Below are 22,031 nucleotides of genomic sequence, written 5' to 3'. Positions count from 1 at the left end.
GTTAATACACTGTTAAGTTTCCCCTCTTCCTTTAAACCATAGCGGAATAGTTTTGGTTGCTGGCCAATATTAAATCCCCTACAGTTTTGGTGACCCCGACTATGTGATGTTATGAGCAATTCAGTTACAGTTTGGGAAACCGGTGGCTCAAACCATGGTGCTGTGAGTAAGCATTGACCATTTTTTATTAATGGTGTTCCATCTGGTTCTGCTGGTAGAAGCATTAGTAGTTTCCGATATTAGCTCCTGCAAAAAATGAACAAAAATGGAATCGGAAACTGAAGTGAACAAATTCCTTTTTATGGTCCGGGCCCGCCTGCCCCCTCCTCCCCCAGTTACTACGCTCTAAATTCTAACAAATATATTTTTTAGACCGCTACACATGCCATACATCGCTGGAAAGCTACGATTCTTGTGCTTGAGAAAACCATTTCAAGATCAAGTCGCAACAGCAAGTTTTACTAACGTCTTTGTCCAGTCATAAATCTGTAAACAACAATGCAAACAATTTTACTCACCCTAAAAGGATCAGCGTGGTCCAGGTATGCACAACATCCCAACAAAAATGGACTGGTTACATTCCCAAAGGTCCAAACTATCTAACCATGTCAAGTAGTTTGTCCAAAACAATGTATTACTTCCGCACATAGCCACGATCTTGTTTTGTCATTCTGCCTTTGCCAATTCAATTTTTGCAGTGTCTCACGCATTATCGCTCATTGGAGTGTCAAGATGGCTGCTACACTCTGCCCTATCGATTGACACCTTGTTTGTGACAGCCTTCTAAAGCCAACTAGGTCTGTGCGTCGGTTTAAATTTCAAACATCTAAACATTCAGTTCATAACAGAAGTCCAGTTTTTCCTCTAGGATTTTTTTTAGCAGTGGGGGCAGGTCTGTCCGAACCCCCCCCCCCCCCCCCCCCCCCCCCCCCCCCCCCCCCCCCCCCCCCCCCCCCCCCGAAGAGCTAATGTAATATTGCACGTATTTTTGTCCTATTTCCCCTAAAAAATATAAAGTTAGGCTACTTAATGACACCTTACAGTCATAAAGTATGTTCTAAATGGCATAAATGCTGCCAATTAATAATTTACGTAACAATTTATTGTAAATGGTCAGTAGCCTTAGCCTATTGATTAAGGGGCCTCTCGGAAGCATGTACATTGTCTGCTTCATTTGATCTTGATAGGCTAAGCATTCAACATACCCACTATTTATTAATTAGAACTACTTCAGCTGTGAAGTGCATGTCCGTGCTATCGTCCCGATATCTTTTCTAACAATCACTGCTGATAGACGGCCCAAAATTTTGTACAGCCCTATTTCTGATGAAGCATAGCGCAAGTTCAGTCAGGCAAGACCGATCCCTGCACTCGGGCATACTCGATGATGTCAACTACTCACTCCTCCCGCTAAGAGCACTCTCCTTCCTCTGTTCCTATGTCGGGCTTTCATTTGGGTTCACTTCGAGTTGCGCTCCCGTCTATCAATTAACGCTGTCACATGATCCCGTGCCTTTTAAATACGAATCTCTCCCTGTGTAGTTTGCCCATGCTATCAAGTGCGCGACCCTCCACCTCCCCGTCGCCACCCGGTTCCTCGTCTGCTCTTCGACTCGTTGGTCGTAGTTGGTGCTTGCATGACGTCAGTCGTTGTTGGCTCAAGTCATTGGTCGGCTCCAGTCAACGCTCAAATATCATGGCAGCTGCAGCAGAGTCTGACTTGGTTCCGAAACCCGAGTCCCCAAATACCTGAGGCTTCAAAAGTATGGGAATACTTCGACTTAACGCTATCATCAAACAATAAGGTGGTTTGTACACTGTGCAAAGTTGCAATGGCATACCAAAGCAGCACTTGCGCTATGCACGAGCGCCTGAAAAGAAAACATACAGGCGCTAGGGATGCAAGATATTGAATTTTAGCCGATATTCGATATGCCGATATATACAGCTCTGCTTTTTAATTATTGAAAAGTGTCTCCTGTACTAGAATTAATCTGTTATTATGATGGGGTACTTGCTGTAGATACGGGACATTAAAAACTTGATTTGTATCATTTTAGAAAATAGACATTCACTCATGAAAACTATTGAAATGATTTCAAATATGGCAGATTTATTTATATTTTCACTTCACAATTTTCATACTTGAACAGTACCTCCATGAACTTGAACAACTACAGTTTCCTTAAAACTGTGTTGTTGACAATGACACATTCTTGACACATAAGCACAGAAATGCAGCTGTAACTCTGTAAACTTAAAATATATCGCATCACTGACACTTTACAAACTCCGCAAATAGCCTTTTTGTCATCATCCTTTGATACTGTGAAGTCCTGCCACACAGCCGACATGTTGAATCATGTTGTTGGCGCTCATAGTAACTTCTAAAACTGATTGTTCCAATCCTTGATTCTGATTGGCTATATCGCGTTCCATGCCGTTGTAAAATCCAGCATAACCTTTCAAGTTGTCCTCATAACATAAAAATCCATAATACTGCGCATCGAATATAAAAAAATAAATAAAAAAAAAGACGTTACAAAGTTACACGGTAGCAGGCGAACCTAGTCGTAAAGAGTAAAGAGAATGGCAACATTTGTTGTGTATTTTGATTCGCTGGGTGTGCTGACGTTTGACGAGTGGTGGGAGACTATTGACAGAATGGAGGAGAAAGAGTTTAAAAAGACCAGGCATGCAGAGAAGACAGAGACTGAAATCGAAGCGTTAGCAAAGGCAAGGAATGAAGCCGGCACTATAAAGACGATATGGGGCGTCCACTGTTTTCAATTTGTTTCGTGGCAACGATTTATGTAGGAACTATACTTTGTAGTGGCGGAAGAATGATGGTTTATTGTTAAACTATTTTACTTCTCAAATTTGATTTTTTTTATTTATGAAACCATATCAAATATTTGTAGTAACAGTTTTAGAAAAGAATTAAGGCCTGCAAGTCCATGTTTTGCGCTGATTTTAGAACAGGTAAGGGGAGTTGTTGGGCACAACGCGACGGGCTTATTGCTTAATTAAACATTTGCTTCGCGTGCGCATAATTTGCACGTCACCGTATCGGCCAGGTACATCGGCAGAAAGTTTCATATCTGCAGATGCCGATAATTAAGTTTTGAAGCTTTTATCTGCCGATACCGATGACGTGCAGATATTATCGTGCATCCCTAACAGGCGCTATACTGATGATTGACTGCCAGAAAAAGCAAAACCACAGTTGTCTGGTGTTGTCTATTCATGTTTATTAGGGAGAGCCTTTTTAATATATGTTGTCACTGTAGCTGCTAAACACACGCATTATTAAAGCTATAAAGTCGTCTGCCTGCTACCTTTGAGTTTCTATTGAATAAATGTTTAGGTAGGTTAGAATCTGGGTTTATTCTACGTTGGTTGATAGGATGGCTCTCTAGGTTAGCTCTTGCTATTTAGCTAACTTGTTAACCGTAACCATGACGCGTTGCTAGGACAATGGATGCGTATGACATAGGGCTGTCCCCGACTAAGATTTTCTTTGGTTGACCAAAACTCGACTAAAACGTCTGAAAATCGACTAATCGAACTTTGAAACGCAAAAAATTAAAAAAATGTAAAACGTACAAACATTTTTGCGATCTGACTCAATGGCTGCTGGACATGGCAGATTCAGCCGCTAATAGCCTATTAATAATAAGACTCGTATCACCAGTCCTGTTGTAACCGAATGCCGATGGTATTTAGTATGTCTTACAATGTACTACAAATAAAAAATGTGTTTGTTTAACATGCAAATCATCAGAGTGTATATCACTGCCTGAAAACTTGCTGCATGCGAACAGAGAAAGATTTTGTTGTCTTGGCCGGAGAAGATAATGTCATTTGATTTTGATGTGATTCTTATAATAGGCATTTTCATTCTTCAACCCATTGCGTTAGCATGAGCGAAGTAGGGCTAGACCAACTTATGTTTTTCAGGTGGTAGGCTACATCCTATTCGACGTCGAATTATGAAAAATTAACCGTTGTTAGCAGAGTTTGCATTCAACGTTTTTCGAGTCACCCGGTACTTTGTAAATGTACTTTAATTAAATGCTGCCATAGCCTACCACAGATTTCTTTGCCATTTTGACTAATAACACCGACAAAGTAGGCTATGGCAGTTTGTTGTTCTGCAACCAATTGTGCTCGTGCCGTGTGCAAAATACCAAAACCAAAACAAAGCACAGATTAACGAAAGGGAAAACAGTAACACCTTTTCTTTTAAATTATATATTTTTAGAGTTGGTTTATTTGTTTTAAATAATATAATCTACAATTTCTGTTGAACATTTTGTTAATTCAACAATTATGACACAAGGGGGAATGAGATCTCACACTGCCATATGGCCGCTCGACTAAAAGAATCGTAGTCGACCAAAAGCATATCGACCAGAAAATCGACTAGTCGACTAAATGGGGACAGCCCTAGTAGAAAGTGTCAGTTTCGTCTATCAAGGGCACATCCTTATATCAATTATTTTCTTACAGAAACTGTGGAGGTATTGTTCACCACTGAAAAGGAATCAGGAAAAAAAGCTAATAATAGAAGTGTAATGATGAAAACTCCTACACGGACGTTGTTTATGGTTCCTGATAGTGGGTTTGAATTGGGCGGGGTTATGCTAGGGTATTTATTATTATTTTTTTTTTTTTTATTATTATTATTATTATTGCAAACCAATAATGAAACAATCCATGTCAGTTGTCACACCTCCAACAAGCGCAACTGCAACAAAACCTCAAGTCAAAGATAATTATAATAACAATATGGCACTAGCTAACCATCATTTTGCATTGTATTCATTGTGCTAGCTTTGAGAGTGGCATCTATCTCCATTGCACTATCTATCTATTTTACTCAGGAGTAATATAGACATTATGGGTGTGACTGTTGCTATGAGAGATTGTTTGACATAGGTGGAGCTGTCGAGATGCCAATCAAAGCATTATCAGACATGCCTACACAGTCTTGAGAAATGGTCTAAACTGAAAAATGAGCTGGTTTTGAACTAGGTTTTTTAATAGTTTAGAATGTTTGTTTTTACTCAGATTGTTGTGGATGCTTAATAAGACACTTTCAAGTTTGATATCATATATACATTTTCACTATTTCAAACCAAGTTTCTTCTGGCTTCAAGTTAAGTATCTGGATTTGCTGTTTGTTCTTTTCTGCTTAACATATTTTAAGTGTATCATCGGTAAATATATACAACTTTTACAAAAATCAGATTACAGTGTACTCTGTAGTTTCATGTATTAATATTAATAATTCACTAAAAGTATTAGTGACCACATATTAATATACTTTAAGTAGGATTGCAAATGTTGTGCATTTTCCTTCACCGAAAGATGAACATTTTAACAATCAATAATTGACTCATCATTAAGGACAACAATAGAAAATGTACTAATTTTCTCAGTTGTACAACATATTGCAGCACATTCATTACAGGGCTCGACAATAACGATGGTCCGGGGCCAGTAAAAAGTAACGTCGGGACAATTAAACTAGCAACTCACTGTCCCGATCGGGCCACTGCAAAGCAATGATTGAAAAAAAATTGCATTGTAAAACTTCCTGCATGTTTTGCTATCTGCTAAATGCATAAATAACTTCGCAGTTTGTGGGCGCAAAGTTGGCCAATCAAGAGTTGAGTAGTGAGTGACGAGTGGTTGTCAAATTGTAATTCTCTAATCTCAATACATTTTGACAACTGGTGCGAGACACTGAAGTGAAGGAGAGCTACGAGCTCAAACGGAAGCAACTTTTTTTATGTAACTAAGATGAACTATGTCGTCTGTGGTAGGTTCCCGTCTAAAGCAGACAAAAGTGGATTTTTTTACACAGGCACCGACAATTTTCAAAAAAAATCCCTGACCAGTCATGCTGATAGCAGACAGCACCTGGTTTGCGTGACAGCTAAGCGGCTGGTTGACAATCCAAGCCCATCGTGTTATTGCACGACTTATAACAACGGCATATCACATAATTAAGACGGGACAGCCTTTCGCCTCGTTCCCCTGGGCTATTGAACTGCAGCAGAAGAATGGTGTCGACTTGCATACTCAGTATCATACTGATGAAATGCTATGAAAGCTTTTATATATAGCATTGAGGGACTAGAGGTTTCACAGTTTCAGCCAGAGTTGTGCAGAGATGGCTGTCAGCAGGGGAGAGAGCACGTCATGTTTGAGGTTAAAACTCAATTGTTTTGCTGACTATTAACTTTTTATCACTAGAAATGTGATTTAGTTTTTGTTCTTTTTATATCCAGGATGTGTTTAATAAATGGTTAAACATGTTAAAATAATAACATAACGAATAAGTCTTTGGTTTTGTTGTAAAAATGAAAAATTACAACTTTTGGAGGGGGGGCCAGGAAAAATGGTCTTGGGGCCAGTACGTTTCAAACCCACTGGCTCAGTGGGGCCAGTGGCAAAACAGTTTAACGTTGAGCCCTGCATTATGATAAACCTTGATTCAAACAATGAAGTACAAACATTTAAACTAACAGTATAAAAGTTTGCTAACTACATTTACATTTAGTCATTTAGCAGAAGCTCTTATCCAGAGCGACTTACAGTTAGTACAGGGACATTCCCCCCGAGGCAAGTAGGGTGAAGTGCCTTGCCAAGGACACAATGTCATTTGGCACGGCGGGGAATCGATCCGGCAACCTTCTGATTACTAGCCCGACTCCCTCACCGCTCAGCCATCTGATTCCCATTTTTTGTAGTAGTAGTAGTAGTAGTAGTACCACTGTAGCTTGCTAGAGTAAGTGCTAGCTGGAACATTATTTTACTATATAAGAAATAAGAATAATTAGTTGGCCATGAACATCAATAAATAATACATAGCAAAAGTTAATTTAAATTGTTAAATGTATCTAACTCAACGTTAGCTAGTTAAATCTACGTTTTTTATAGTTCTTCGGTAATGTAGCTTATTACTAGCCATAGCTATCCTCTGCCCTGTTTGTCACTGCCTGACGGAGCGAGTACAAAGTGCTTTACAGTACTTGCGCTGTTATTTATTTGGTTGTCATATTTGATGTCTTGTCAAGGTTCCAGTTGCTCATCCTCTCAAGTGGAGATAGAGCAGAAGCCCGTTCATTTGAGTTCCATGGAGTGTAGTCGCAACTTCATGGCATGTCATACAATTCTGAAGCAGCGGCGATGATGAATATATTGGAAACACTGGGGCGCAATGACTGCCATTTCTAGTCTAACAAGGCAGACTTTGTCGGTTGATACATTTTTTACTGGTTAAATTCTTAACAGCAATTCATTGATTAGTCATTAATCGTTAACATCGCTTACTTGAAGTATAGAATTTCACCGATATTTAAAGTTCCTCCAGAACTAGGGATGGGTATCGAGAACCGGTTCTGTAAGGACCCGGTTCCAAATTTCTCAAAACCCGAATATCAATAAGGTCCAAGCTTATCGATACCGCTATTGAGACTAAGTAATATAATGTAACGTTGACTTAAGTCTTGAGAAATAAGTAATGTTACTTAAATCAAATCACTGGTGCACAAACATACAACGTTTGACGAATAAAATGACTATATTCAGTTGAATGGCATGCCAACCCCCTTTAAACTAAACAAAGAAGAATGTAATTGCTTCACACGCTACTTCGCTTCATTTAACCTTTTGTTGCAATAGCTACGATGTGCAATGTGCAATATATGTTCTAAAGCAATTTCTTGTAAGGGGGGAACACAACTGCAATGAACAAGCACCTGATTGGTTAGTGAAGGACTGACTACGACCAGAGATCCCACTTGATGGCATCCGAAGCGGAACCAGAATGTCAGAGCATTACATGCTTGCACATTAGCAAGCCAAAACTCTTTCTTGCATGTGTATTGACAGGGAGAGCCTAACCTATCAGCTGTGTTGTCGATGCCTCGAGAGAAAAAAGGAAGTGACCAGAGCTTGCCGTAAAGCAGTATCTCTGGTCGTACGATGTGTATGACGTCATTGACATTTTAAAAGGCTTTTTAAGATTAAAAAAAGGCTAACACCTAGCAGTGTGTATTTGTTCCTCCCCTTTTGAATTCAACATTCAAATTACTAGACAAAAAATTATATCCTGAGAAAAGTGGATTTTGAGGGGTATGGCTCCATAGACCTCCATTCATTCTGCACTTGCCTGTTAGCGCCCTCATATTGAACTAGAGTTCTCCCCTATTAGACATTCTCTGGTAATACAGAGAGAAGTCATCTCAAAGTATGTGATCTGATGTCACTCTTGCACACACTACCTTACAATGCAGTCAACAGTGTGGAAGAAAAAGCATGAAATCGGAAAACACTCGATGGTTTATTGGCAGCATGATACATTCTGAGATCCCAGAGAACAAACTTTGGCATTCATTCAGCATGTTCCTTTTGTGTGGCACATACTAAGTACATAAGGTTAAAGTTGCATTAATTTTCTTGTCAAAACAATTGTCAATTGCTCTTGTATGCATGTTTCAAGGTGTAAGTTGTATTAATAATATTATATTGCTCTTTTTTAAATTATTATTATTATAATAAAAAAGAACAGTTGGCAGGTGCTCAGAATGGGCTTTTTGGGAGCTAGCTTCATAGGGGAGTGAATCGTTCAGGCACAGTCAAAACATTGCAGCTTGGTTAAAAATGTAGTTGCATGTGTAAAATATAGCGGCTGTGGATGGGAGGGGAGTTGACTGCTGGAAGTCAAAAACGTATTTAAGTTCAAGTTCTGCTTGTTGTACAGTTGCTATTAAAAACACATTTGGGGAGGATTTGTGAATGCTCTTAAATTTGTTCTTATAATTTTGGTGTTGGTGATTTATCTTGGCGGTCGCTAAAACCTCTTTTGGGGGCGCCAAAAATTCCTAAATGCAGGAAAAACCCAGAATTGGAGGAACCTGAGACAAAACACACAACCCTCTCACTGGTATACAACCAGCCGTATCCACTACACCACTCTAACTACTGTGTCAAATGATGTTTTGTTTATTTATACCGGAGGAACCTTCCTACCACAGGAACCCTATTTTGTTTTTACCATTTTGGGACTGTTGCAGCCAATATTGTAATAACTACCATTAAATTAATGACTGCCAATAATGTAATACATTTTCCTATCTTAATGTAATAAAGTTCGATAACGTAATAACTTACCAACAATTTAATAAAATGTCTGAACCAATAATTTAATAAAATGTCTGAACCAATAACGTAATTACTTTTTGCCCATGATGTAATATGTCCTTACATTATTGGCTGGCTATTACATTATTGGCTGTTTTTATTGTTATGATTGGAGCTGGTAATGTAACAATATACTTATATCACTGTATTAAAGTTATATTAAGTGTCAGACTTCCATAACACTTACCCTTACTGTTGCTTCTTCCAAATAGCTGCTCAAAAACCTGACCAATCCTGACTCCTGAACCATAGTCCTAACTCTGAGAAAACACACACAACACAGACACACTCTCTTTCTTTCTCTCTTTAAATTAAGACTTTGTTTGTAGACTTATCTCCAACCTGGCCTTCTACTTCTTAACATTTGAGTACCAAATGAAGTATGAGCACACATTTGCAAACACAGTTCATTCTTGAAAATGTCTATTTAATTTTGCAGTACTCATAACTGACCACTAGGCAATTGATTGACAGGTTATCCTGTGACTATGACCATAGGCTTTCGTCAGTTGTTTGCAAACTTATGTCGTCCTTATCACACATTAAAATTGATCACTAATTACCTTTCCATTATGTAATGTCCTCAGTTTAGAGTTTATAGAAGGAAATAATGTGGTTGTAGAATGCTTGGTGCCACTTTCCAATCAGTACACATCAATTCCATACAAACGTGATATCTCTTTAAATCCATAAAACTCACGTCTGATTTGACAAGGGTGCATGTACCTTCTGTAGTTTTTCAGGACCAGGGTTTGACACTGCAGCACTTCAGTAGTGATAAAGGATGTGGCTTACTATTTAACCCCACTTCATATGTCAGAGCTGTAACAATGAGAATTTTGCAAAGAATCTTAATCCTGTCCTGTATCATTTGGGTATGTGCAGGACATTGACAGAGAGCTATGTCAGATGAAACCTATGATGTGATACTCAAGGCACTGAAGGGGGAATTGAATGTCCCTGTAGCACAGAGATCAAGGATCCAGTCTGCTGCTCTTGTTCGACTGTGGTGGAATAGGCAACTTTACGCCCTCAGTGAGGATGACAATTCAATTTGCTTACATTGATCAATTAGTTATTTAAATACACTTTCATGGAAAGAAACGTTGTGTTTTTTATTTGAGAAGAGCCTTTTCAAAGAGGCATAGATTTCATATTACACAACATAAGAGTAATTGTCTGTGTTTACAAACATGTGTGCTCATATTTAATTTAGTACTCAAATGGTTAAGGAGTAAAAGGCAAGGCTGGTGTTAAGTCTACAAACAAATACACAGTCTTAATTCAAAGAGAGAGCAAGAGAGAGAAAAAGAGAGAGAGGGAGAGAGAGAGTGGGTGTGTTTTCTCAGAGTTAGGACTAAGATTCAGGAGTCAGAATTGGTCAGGTTTTTAGCAGCTATTTTAAAGAAGCAACAGTAACGATAAGTGTTATGGAAGTCTGACACTTGATCAAATGTAAACATGCAGTGATATGTGTAGTTTTACATTACCGGCTCCAATTATTACAATTTCTATACTTTTTTATTATCACGGCCAATAATGTAATAGCCAGCCAATAGTGTAAGAACTTATTACCTAATGGGCAAAAAGTTATTACGTTATTGGTTCAGAAATGTTATTACATTATTGATAAGTTATTACATGATCAACCTTTATTACATTACGAATGGAAAATGTATTACATTATTGGCAGTTATTACATTAACGGTGGCTGCTACAGGGAGACAAAAGTAATCAAAAATACATGTAAAATATATTTATAATGTATTCAAGCACATCTCAGATATAACTCAGTCAGTACAGTAAGTATAAATTAAGCGGTTTCAATTTAACACAATTTAAGTGTAATTTCAGCAATCTACTTGGTTGTCCTTTTTTTGTTTGTTTTTTTTACTTGGGAGGACTAAAGACATTTTGTTTAGAAGAACACAAATTTTAAAAAGAAAGAGAGTAGGAGGGAGTGGCAGACGAAAGATAAGGGTAGAAAAGCATGATGCCTGACCTGTAGGAGAAAGGTGTTCTCCTTGTCAGGCACCTCCAGAGCAGTGGTGCTTCTCACGTCTACCATGGAGCAGCATTGGACTGTCAGCCTGGGCTTGGAGGACTAGGAAGTGGGCACAAAAAAGGTCAAGAATGACCACCAGACACCGGTCAAATGTATATTTAGAATGTCTTCATAAGATCATCTGTAAACACTCTACTATCAACACATTCTATGCACTAACCACTTTGTTCAAATTCACACATTGCAGTTGATAGCTTAAGAAAAAGTTGTAGGTCAGACAAACTCTCTAGCTCTAACAAAATTAATGAAATAAAATTACATGGTATGATCTTCTCCATCTAACACCACTTAGCAGCCAGTGTAATACTAATAAATGTGAGACACCATGATTTATTTACTTTTTTGCACATCCATTTGGCAAAAAGAGTTTCCTTAAAAAATGTCCATTATCAGTTTTACTTAATTTTGTGTCCCAAACAGGCATCAACTCATCTTGACTCCAGGAAAGTAGTGCTATCTATTTTTTCACATTTATATTAACAGATCTTCACTGACAATTCAAATACAAATCATACAGTGTCGAGTATGCCACTACACCAATCTTGTTCATCTGGCATTTAAATATATATTCGTTTTTAAATCCCACCCTACTCATAAACTTAAGCCAGACAGAACAGACTAAAGTGTGTTGGCTTGCTTATCTGGATTCAGAAACGTGAATGGGACTGAGTAAAAACAACCCAGCCTTTAATTTCAGAGACTTATACTTCTCATACTTCAGTTACTCCGTAACGTTCAATACTCTCCTGGACTGTACTTACCCTGCATTGAAAGGCATTAGGTGAGTCTAAGCATAGACAATGTTCTTTTTCTTTTCACAATATTGAGAGACATATATATATATATATAGAGGATAGCAAGGCAGATGAATGCAACACCAAAACTGTCTGGTCCTAACGAAAATCGATGAGTAGGAACAGGTTCAACTTACTTTTGGTGGAATGAAGAACTCCAGGTAGTACTCCTCTCCCCGCTCCCCACCATCTTTGTCTCTTTCTCTGAGGACCAGCCGACACTTGTGCCAGCGGCCGCCCCTCCAGCTCATAGTGCCCCCGGTGGCAAGCGTCTGCTGTGGAGGCCCAACGGTGGAGACAGCGTTGTTACTGTCCGTGCTGTGGTGGAGCAAGCCGAAGGAGAACCCTGAGAAGGTGTGGCTCCCAGCGAACTCATCCATAGATGAGCAGACAGTCACACCGCCTTCCCGTACCAGGCGGCCAGCTTTCCTTGGATGTCCGGCAGAGGCGACAGCACTACTGGGAGGCAGGGAGGACGTGGGTGAAACCACAGCAGATGCTGGGGCGGACGATAGGACTGGGGGCGGCGAGCGCGACAGTCGCAGCTTGTCCAGCCGGAGGCTCCACTTCTCTTTATCCCCACCTCCCTCACCATTGCTCCTGCGCCGGTCACGTGCTGCTTCGGACAGAGAAAGGGAGGTGGCGCTGCTGGAGGATGAGGGAGGAAGGGAGGAGGATGAGGAGTGGGGGAGGGAGAGTGGTAACGACAGAGACACAGGCATGGATGAGGTTGGCATTGGGGGCTGAGTACCAGAGTTCCTCTTGGCAGCATCCTGCACGCCCATAGTGTAGCTGTAGCTTGATGGCAGTGGAGACTGACTTTGAGGTGAGTCACTAGATGAGCTACGCCAGTGCAGGATACCCCTAACACTGCCTCGCACACTGCGCCCCACACTCCGTAATGAGAAGCGCTTCTTGAGTTTGGTTTTGGAGGGGTTGCCTCCCCCTGACGAGGGTGCGCAGGTGCTCCTGGAACCCGAGCCTTGAGGAGGAGCCATGGTGGTGGATGTGGCAGTTTGGAGAGGATGGTCTGTATTGTCCAAGCAAGCCTCTGTTGGCTCCAACTCACCATCCACTATCTCTGCCTCTTCCCCAACAGCCACTACCCCCACCCAGCTGTCTCCCTCCTCCTCAGCCCTTGCCTCTCCGTTGCCTGGGACTACGGCAGGGAAGGACCTGACTGTGGCGCCCCTGTCATTCAGCCTTCCATTATGCCCTCCCACTGAGGAGGAGCAGGAGGAGGAGGAGGAAGGGGGGAGGATCTGTGTGTGAGCGTAAGAGTCTTGAAACCTGTCCCCTTCTCGGTACTCCAACACCAGACGGGTGGGCGTGTGCTTGGGCGGGGCTTGCACTGGGTTGATGGGAGCAGTGGGGAGAATTACTCCCTCAGACACCGGTGGTGGCGAGGCAGCATCCTCTTCCAATGAAGTGGCATCAGACTGGGGGGCCCAGCTCCCTGTATCTTCTCTGTCAGTGGCAGTACTTGGAGGCACCATTCCCTCAAGCTCACTCTGGAAGTGGCGGATGAAGCGGTCAGTGAATCGGCGGCAGAAGGCTGCAGCAGAATCTGGGGAGTAGTGTGGGTTCTCCAACAGAAAAGCCCGGAAGTGGCGGGCAAAGTCCCCGGCTGCAACACGGGCGTGCAGTTCACAGAACTCTGTCCAGCTTAAACAGGGTGAGGGGGATGGTGTGGGTGTGTCCGACAGGGAGGAGGGATGAGGCTGGGTTGGGGAGGTGACAAGAAGAGGTAGTTGCGGTGGCCGTAGAGAGAGAGGCAGCAAGGAGGGAGATGGAGGAGAGGGGTAGGGGGGCAAGGGAGATGAGTTTGCTGGCCGTGGGCTAGGTGGGGTCAAAAGAGAGCCGTTCATTCTCCTAGATAGATAGTACCTGTGTTTAGCTAGCTAAGAGGCTGATGATTGACCACGGAGGGGTTAGAAAGGGAACCAGGAGTAATTGCACGCCTGGGTAAGGGAAAACAGGGATAAACACATCGGTCAACTAATTAAAAAATAGGAGTGAACTCCTGAAATCCAGTAGGCTTGGCACAGAGTAACCTCTGACGCATTTAAAATCTACAGAAATAAAGGCTTGTGCACCAAACACCCATGAGTGCTGGTGGAAAAAAGGGACTACAAATATAAAAGTAGTACTAAACTCTGAGCTACATATTTTCATACAGTCACAAAATCTTATGTCTTGAACATTAGAAAATGCAAGTGGGAAGGAGAAAGGGAGGACAAGGGTAAATATGTATAACAGAAAAGGTGCGCCTCCTCTTCATTAACATCCAAGAGATGACATGATCACAGCCTGTAAAGCAAATCAAAATAATTACCACACATTACAACTACAGTTAGAAATAGGAGCAGAAAATGTGGCACACTAATCAGTTCGGTGTCGTTAATTAAATAGCAGTTAAATGGCAGTCTACAATTCAACCAGTACTACATTTTTGGCAAACCTGACACTTTTCTTGTCAGTTACCTATAATGTTATCATAGCATCTGTATAATTGTATCACGCAGCAAGCTAGTTAGTATGAATGCTAAAGCTAATTGAAAAGAGGCTGATCATTGCTGAGTTGGCTTGTTAGGAAAGTGGGACGCTCTCTAGTGCTAGCTAACTATATTGTCGATGCATATTTTGAAGGCTTAATCTAGGCCAGGTTATCTGCGTATCTCGATAGCCAACTCAGGCACTAGCACTACGCATAGTCATAGGGGAATGCTAGCTATCAAGCAGTTTGATAGCTAGCTAGTTGGTTAGTTAAAAAAGCTTGATAACTGACCGGAGAGTGTGTGATATTACAAGCTTTATTGCTAACGTTGCTCTACAGTACGCTGATGCCCTTACCTTAGACGTTACCAAAACACTCGCCTTCCTTATAATATCGTAATCTAGAGGCTAACATTAGCTAGAAAAACTAGCTAACCAGTACAACTAATAAACTGCATTAATAGCTTTCATCATTTTACTCAGGTATAATCATAATTCAGAGTTATCGGCTGCACTATAAACAGCCAGCTAAAAACCTAACTAGCGGTACATTGGCTAGCTAACGATTTAGGATCAATACATTGCTAATTACCATAATTTGCAAGCAACCCATAGTTTGTTCGCTAGCTAACGTTAGCTAGCCTGTGTAACCAGCTATTAATAAAACAGCGTACTGGCAATGTTGCATTGACAATGTGTAATTTTGAATGTTTTACCTGTATTTCAGAATCCAGTATTTTCAATCCATCGATTGCGTTATAACTGGATTATCATTTAGTTACATTATAATCATCATTTTATAACGGTTGTTGTTGTTCCTGAAATATGAATATTGCTGCCTCCTGTCCTAGTCCTTCGTTCCCATTTTTTCTCGCGATAAAATCGGAATGTGTCTCCGGTCTCCTCAGCTAGCCCCAATAGACCAGGATAAAGACTTGGAATTGCTGACCGGGTCTACGGCGTACCCGTGTGGCCATTCTTTGGGTCTCGAAATGTCAGTTGTAACCAGTCTCATACTTCTGCGTATCTATGAGACAGGTGTACACAGGGCCGTACGCAGGCCCCAAAAAATACTGAGGTCATGAGTCAGAACTTCTAGGCGGGTTCGGGGGCATGCTCCCCCGGAATTTTTTTAAATTACATTATTTAAATATGGCCATTTTCTCTTATTGAGTCTTAAGGAGCAAAAACATCATCATTATGACATTTGAATATGGGGCGGTGTGGAGCTTTTGAAATTTTGAGGTAAACATGGGGCATTCTGAGGCTTTTTGAAGGACCTTTATGGGACTCATGAAGTAAGGGCAAGTTACCATAATTTTTTTTAAATTATTATTATATGGCAACGACGGTACGAGCGTTTTGATTGGATAACGGGTAGTCACCCCAGCGTGTTGCCCTCCTCGCCGGTCAATACGGATCCGTATTGCCCTCTGACGTCAGCTTCAAAATGAGCGATATCGACGAGTCAGCTGCTGAGTTTTACTATCCAGATGATGCTGAAAAGCTTTGTCATCGAAAGTGAGGATGAAGACCAGACTCTTTGAATCACTTGTGTCGTTATTTTGTGATGAAATTAAAGCCATTTTAGCAGAACCATGTTGTCCGCTTTCTATCAAAAGTAATGAGTTGCTTGGCAACACATGAAACACACCGTGAGAAGACTTAAGAGCTAGCTACAATTAGCCTAAAGGTACCATTTATTTTCGTTTACAAAATGAAAAGAATCTAAAATTGCCATATAATAAACTACTTACTAACCTCGACCGTTCGGTCATGCCGGGAAATATCAAACTGAGGCTGGAACGTATCGACCGAGCGATAGCGAGTCAGTTTGATATTTCCCAATTGCCACTGAATTTCATTTTCAATCAATCACATCAATGACATATCATATCAATCGCAAAATGAATGTTGATTCAACCGGTGGAAATTGATTGACAACCGGTACTGACGGAGTTAACCAAACTTTGATTTGATGTTTCCTTATCTGAGTAGTACGCTGCTGCAATACAATATTTCCACATGAAAATGAATCTTTCTTCTCACAGCCATCTGCCACTTAAACTTCTCTTAACCTACATGTTTAGTTTGCTGCGCTCCTCTTCCAGTGACTGTAACTAACATAGGCTATTCACTAACAGTAGCGGTATGTCTATGGCGGTAACATCAGCGTCCGACTTGTGTTTGGTGGTTACCATAACGACAGTACGTTTTGTTGATGACGCGCAGCACATATGTCCAAACTCTTGAGCTACTCGGCTCTTCAAGTATAAAATCACGTTACGGTTTGTGGGATACCAAGATCATCGTCCTGCAGTCAGTTTCACGTGTACTTTATTTTGAGTTTATATACCACGATTTAAGCAAAAAAAAAAAACAGAAATACGAAAAAAAATACCGAGGACACGACCTCGGTGTCCTCAATGGTAGTTACGGCCCTGGGTGTACACTTGTATTTCGTGTGCCATACATACGTCAAAGTCCTATTTTGCGTGCTGTTCATATAGAGTGACCAAATTTGAGTTTGTGAAAAAGAGGGGGGGGGGGGGGGGGGGGGGGGGGCTATGGATTTTTTTTTTTACCAAAATTTACATGCATTTGCAGAAATGCTTTTTCATTTTAAGAATGTGGCTGCATTATTTGACTCATAAATTAAATTAGTAATCAATCATCCTATTTGCATTTTAATTTTCTTCTTCAAGAGTGCTCAATCTTTCACTTACATTTACATTTAGTCATTTAGCAGACGCTCTTATCCAGAGCGACTTACAGTAAGTACAGGGACATTCCCCCCGAGGCAAGTAGGGTGAAGTGCCTTGCCCAAGGACACAACGTCATGGTGTGGCCAGGAATCGAACTGGCGACCTTTAGATTACTAGCCCGACTCCCTCACCGCTCAGCCACCTGACTCCCACTTAATTGAAATGAAAAATAAATAGGCATTTGAGATTTAATTTTCAGAAAACGCCCCAGCAAATAGATACCAAAATTCAATTTGAAATGTAAAATTAGACAATTAAAATGCATTTGCAGAAATGCTTTTTCATTTTAAGAATGTGGGTGCATTGTTGGACTCATAAATAAAATTAGTAATCAATCATTCTATTTTCATTTGCATTTTCTTCTTCAAGACTACATATTTTATGCCATAATCAAAGAGAAAACAGAGCGGACATTGCTTTTTCGTGGTCTGCAAGCAAAGTAGGCTACTGCTAGATCCTGTTTAAGGAGAGCCTTGCCACTCCAAGACATAGAGTTAATATAACTAGAGTAAGCTACTTTTGTCTTCCAAGATGGCGTCCCCATTCATTTCTATGAAAAGTGCTCAGTGGCGCAGTGAGGCAAGCGAGAGCGCGAGACTGGACGTGGCCATCTTTCCACTTCCGTGTCTTCCTGTCTAGCTTTAAACAGTGGCTCTTTTTTTCCCTAGCTCCGAGAGCTCATCAATCGGCTATCGGCCAATGTGAACTTTTGTGCTTGTGCCCTGTTAGTATTCGCGAGCACATTTGCAGGCAACTTTCATTGACTAAGCAAATAAATGGGTTGCTAGTTTACCCCGTTTCGGATTGGTTTCAAATTTAGCAAAAATCTGGAAAAATTATTCTATGAAAAAACTAGTACTATGATCCAGGTTCGAGAATCAAACAAAAATTATTGGGGGAGATGGTTTTGTAAATGTTGAATGGAGTTAATAGAATAAAAACGACCGGAAGAGTCGGAAACCTAAACGTACATGCAATACCACCTACATCCACCGGGGCCGTTGCTTCAAGCCGAGGGGCGAGGGATGGGGGCTTGCTCCAAGCCCCATTGTACCGAATTCTGTTGCAGTTCCACCAGAGTTCCACTGGGAGTGATCGCGGTCGAGTGCAAAATGAATGGGAGTCAATAGAGCTAAACGACTAAATGTGTCTCTTTCGCCTGATTGTCGTTGATAAATCTCAGATTTGACTGTAGTTTTTGCATGTTCAACATGGATTACAGGTCAAACGTTGAATGAACGAGTACTTATGTCCTTTCGATTTCTCACAGGGTAAGTCGTTGTTGCCCATAACACGCTAGCATTCTGCTAACGAATGCTGATTGGTTAGTGAAGGACTGACTACGACCAGAGATCCCGCTTGATGGCATCCGAAGCAGAACCAGAATGTCAGAGCATTAGCAACATTAGCAACAACATTAGCAAGCCAAACCTCTTTCTAGCATGTGATAGGAAGAGCCTAACCTGTCAGCTGTGTTGTCGATGCCTCGAGAGAAAAGTGGAAGTAACCAGAGCTTGCTTTTTGTTTTTGTTTTTTTATGGTATAGTGTTTTTTATTATTATTTTTATTTCTGTATTTATTATTATTAACACAATTATTACATATCTTCGAATACACATATTACAGAGGTATGACAACAAACGTACACTAGGGGGTGCTTGATGTAGAATTTTAAAAAAATATATTGAAAAGTTTACAGGTCCTCATGGTTATCACAGCTTTTTGCTTCATTGAGAATCTTATTGAAACAAAATAATGCTCAATTTCTGTCTTAAAACAAGGCTTTTTACATGAAAACTTACATTTGTGAATATAGAATTTTGCCATTAATATAATAACATTTATCAAATAAACCTGATCACGATTGTCTCTACAGTCTTCTAAAAGACAGAATACTAAGTGTTTCCACGTCAAAAGAAATTGGTCATCAATATTTACTGAAATAAAATCACAAACATTCTGCCAAAATGTTTTCAGAAACGGGCAGTGCCAAAACAAATGAACCACAGTTTCAGGGTGACTGTCACAAAAGGTACATCTATAATCAATGTCACTTTTAAATTTAAGAAAATAATGTTTCACTGGGTAAATCTTTAGTGTAAAATGTTTCCAAATAATATTGTTTGTTAAACGATTCCAATACGAATAAATATAAGGCAAAGATACAGAGTCCCTTTAAGTAACTCTCTTATAAATTTATTACGTGAGTTAAAAGAGAAACAAATATGACCTACATAAGAGTTAACTATAGTAGGTGGGGACCAGTGTTGAATGTCTATTATTTTCCCCTGTCTAAACAGCATACAAACTTTCGAAGATATTGCACCAAAAACTGTAGCATAGTCCCCTGGTGTTACAGGAATCTTATAATGTGCCAGAAACTCTTCATAAGTGTAAAGTAAACCATCTTCATTAAATAACTGATCTACCAATACAATGCCATTATCAAACCAACGTTTCAGTAAAAAAAAAAAGCATTTACAGGGCTCTAGAGTGCGACCAAAATTTGAAAGGGTGCGACAAAAAATGTTCCTAGGTCGCAACGGTGCACCTAACCTCGCATCCGCTACCTTTCCAGGAACGAAGCGTTTGTTTCTTCTTTGACGGAACTCACACTCATGGTTGGATCATATCGTGGTCTAAAATAATCAGAGATGGGGCGGGTCTTTGTGTTTGATTGGCTGTGGTCCAGATATTCCTGTAGGCCTACACTGCTCAGTAGCCTGGCTGCCAGCCCAACTTCGTCCCGCCCACAAAAAATTTGGTCGGAAAGTTGGGTCTGTAGGGTCTCGTATTGGGGACAACTACAGAAAACCAGGATCTGGGCGGACCAATTAAATTGTCAGGGCGGACCAATTAAATTGTCAGGGCGGGCTTTATACGATGATGGACAGACGATCAACAGTATCGTAATCAACAACGTCACCAAAGAGCGCTTGGGTTGAATTCGTTTTCAACAAACAACATATTACGTTGCTCTGATTCGTTGTAGGTCTATCCAATTGAGCAAAGAGGCATTTGTTTTACGAGCTAGGTTGACACACGCCCCATAGTCACAGCCCAACGGAGAGTTTTCAGACTCATATTCTGACTAGAATTATGAGTATGACAACATCAGGCTAACTGCTCAGTGCAGTGTAATTGAAATTACGACCTGAGCACCAGAGAATCAGTTATGGCAGACCTGAACATTGTACGGCCCGCGGGCCACAACCGGCCAACAGGCTGTCCCAACCCGGCCCGCGTGAGGTAAATCAAAAATTAAAAATAATTAATGTGCTGAGAGCTAGTAAATATGTAGTCCTGAAAGACTAGTGATCAGGCGATTTACAGATGTGGCTTGCGCAACCTCACCGACAGGAGAGTTAGCTGTTGGTTAGCCCTCGAAAATGAAAGACGAAAGGTTGATACAGAATGTAGAGTTTTTAACAAGACATGGACTTCTAAGTATCTGTTTACTGAGGTCAAAGTCAAAGCTGTGTCCTTAGTTCGCTAAGGTCGCTGTGTTGATGGATTATAATTTGAATCGGCACTAAGGGACTAAAGAAAAAAACTAATGCAGACATAATAAGAACTTGACTGATTCAGTGGGCGCGGGCTGATGGTTTGCTAGTTAAATTGCAGACCGGGATCATCACCTGTCAGCTGTCCTTTGCAAGCAGAGAATGTCTAGTATAGAGAGAACTGCCACTCTCGGGAAACTTCCAGGTTCTGAACAGATTGAAGTTCCATGTGAGGGCGCTAACAAGCGAGTGCAGAATGAATGGAGGTCTATGGAGCAGTACCCCTCAAAATCCACTTTTCTTAGGATAAAATGAGACTAGTAATTTGAATTCTGAATTCAAAAGGGGAGGTAAAAAAAAATACACACTGCTGGCTGTTAGATTGTTTTAAAGTCGCCTGTCTGTTCTAAAAAGCCTTTGAAAATGTCATTGAAGTCATACACATCGTACGACCAGAGCTACTGCTTTACGGCAAGCTCTGGTCACTTACTTTTTTCTCTCAGGGCATCGACAACACAGCTGACAGGTTCTCCCTGTCACATCCACAAGTTAGAAAGATTTTTGGATTGCTAATGTTGTTGCTTATGTTGCTAATGCTCTGACATTCTGATTCCGCTTCGGATGCCATCAAGCGGGAGCTCTGGTCGTATCGGTCCTTCACCAACCAATCAGCATTCATTAACAGAATGCTAGCGTGTTATGGGCAACAACGACTCACCCTATAAGAAATCAAAAGGACATAAGTACTAGTTCATTCAACTTTCGACCTATAATCCATGTTGAACATGCAAAAACTACAATCAAATCGAAGATTTCTCAACGACAACCAGACGAAAGAGACAAATTGAGCTGTTTAGCTCCATAGACTCCCATTCAACATGCACTCGCTCGCGATCAATCCCAGTGGAACTCTGGTGGAACTGCAGCCAAATTCGGTACAATGGGGCTTAATAGGGAGTGGCAAGGCTCTCCTTAAACAGGCTCTGACACAAGTCACCAAGAACGCCAAAAATACCCGGAAATGTTCCTGATCCACCCCTTTTATCGAGGATGCATCGAATGGTGACTTGGCCAGTGAGAACGCTTCTGATTTCCCAGAAGTCCTTGTGGACTTGCAAGACCAAAAGATTGTACTTGCGTTCTCAGCGTTCTTCGGATTGATAAACAGCCATTCTCTGGTACTGCCCATAAT

General features: G+C 40.8%; 1 protein-coding gene across 1 annotated transcript in view; it reads right to left on the bottom strand.

Moving 5' to 3' along the window:
* The window catches only part of sh2b1 (SH2B adaptor protein 1), a 40,899-nt gene extending 25,315 nt beyond the window's left edge, over positions 1–15,584 (bottom strand). Inside the window, exons 1-3 of the mRNA XM_047037546.1 lie at positions 15,288–15,584; positions 12,213–14,385; positions 11,219–11,320 (exon numbers count right to left, since the gene is read on the bottom strand). Coding sequence (XP_046893502.1) covers positions 11,219–11,320; positions 12,213–13,943 — 1,833 coding nt within the window. The 5' untranslated portion in view covers positions 13,944–14,385; positions 15,288–15,584. The remainder of the gene's footprint in view (positions 1–11,218; positions 11,321–12,212; positions 14,386–15,287) is intronic.
* Between the last annotated feature and the right edge of the window lie 6,447 nt (positions 15,585–22,031).

This window comes from Hypomesus transpacificus, chromosome 17, assembly GCF_021917145.1.
Source record: "Hypomesus transpacificus isolate Combined female chromosome 17, fHypTra1, whole genome shotgun sequence".
In the NCBI taxonomy this organism is placed as follows: domain Eukaryota; kingdom Metazoa; phylum Chordata; class Actinopteri; order Osmeriformes; family Osmeridae; genus Hypomesus; species Hypomesus transpacificus.
This window is presented reverse-complemented; position numbering and strand designations above follow the sequence as displayed.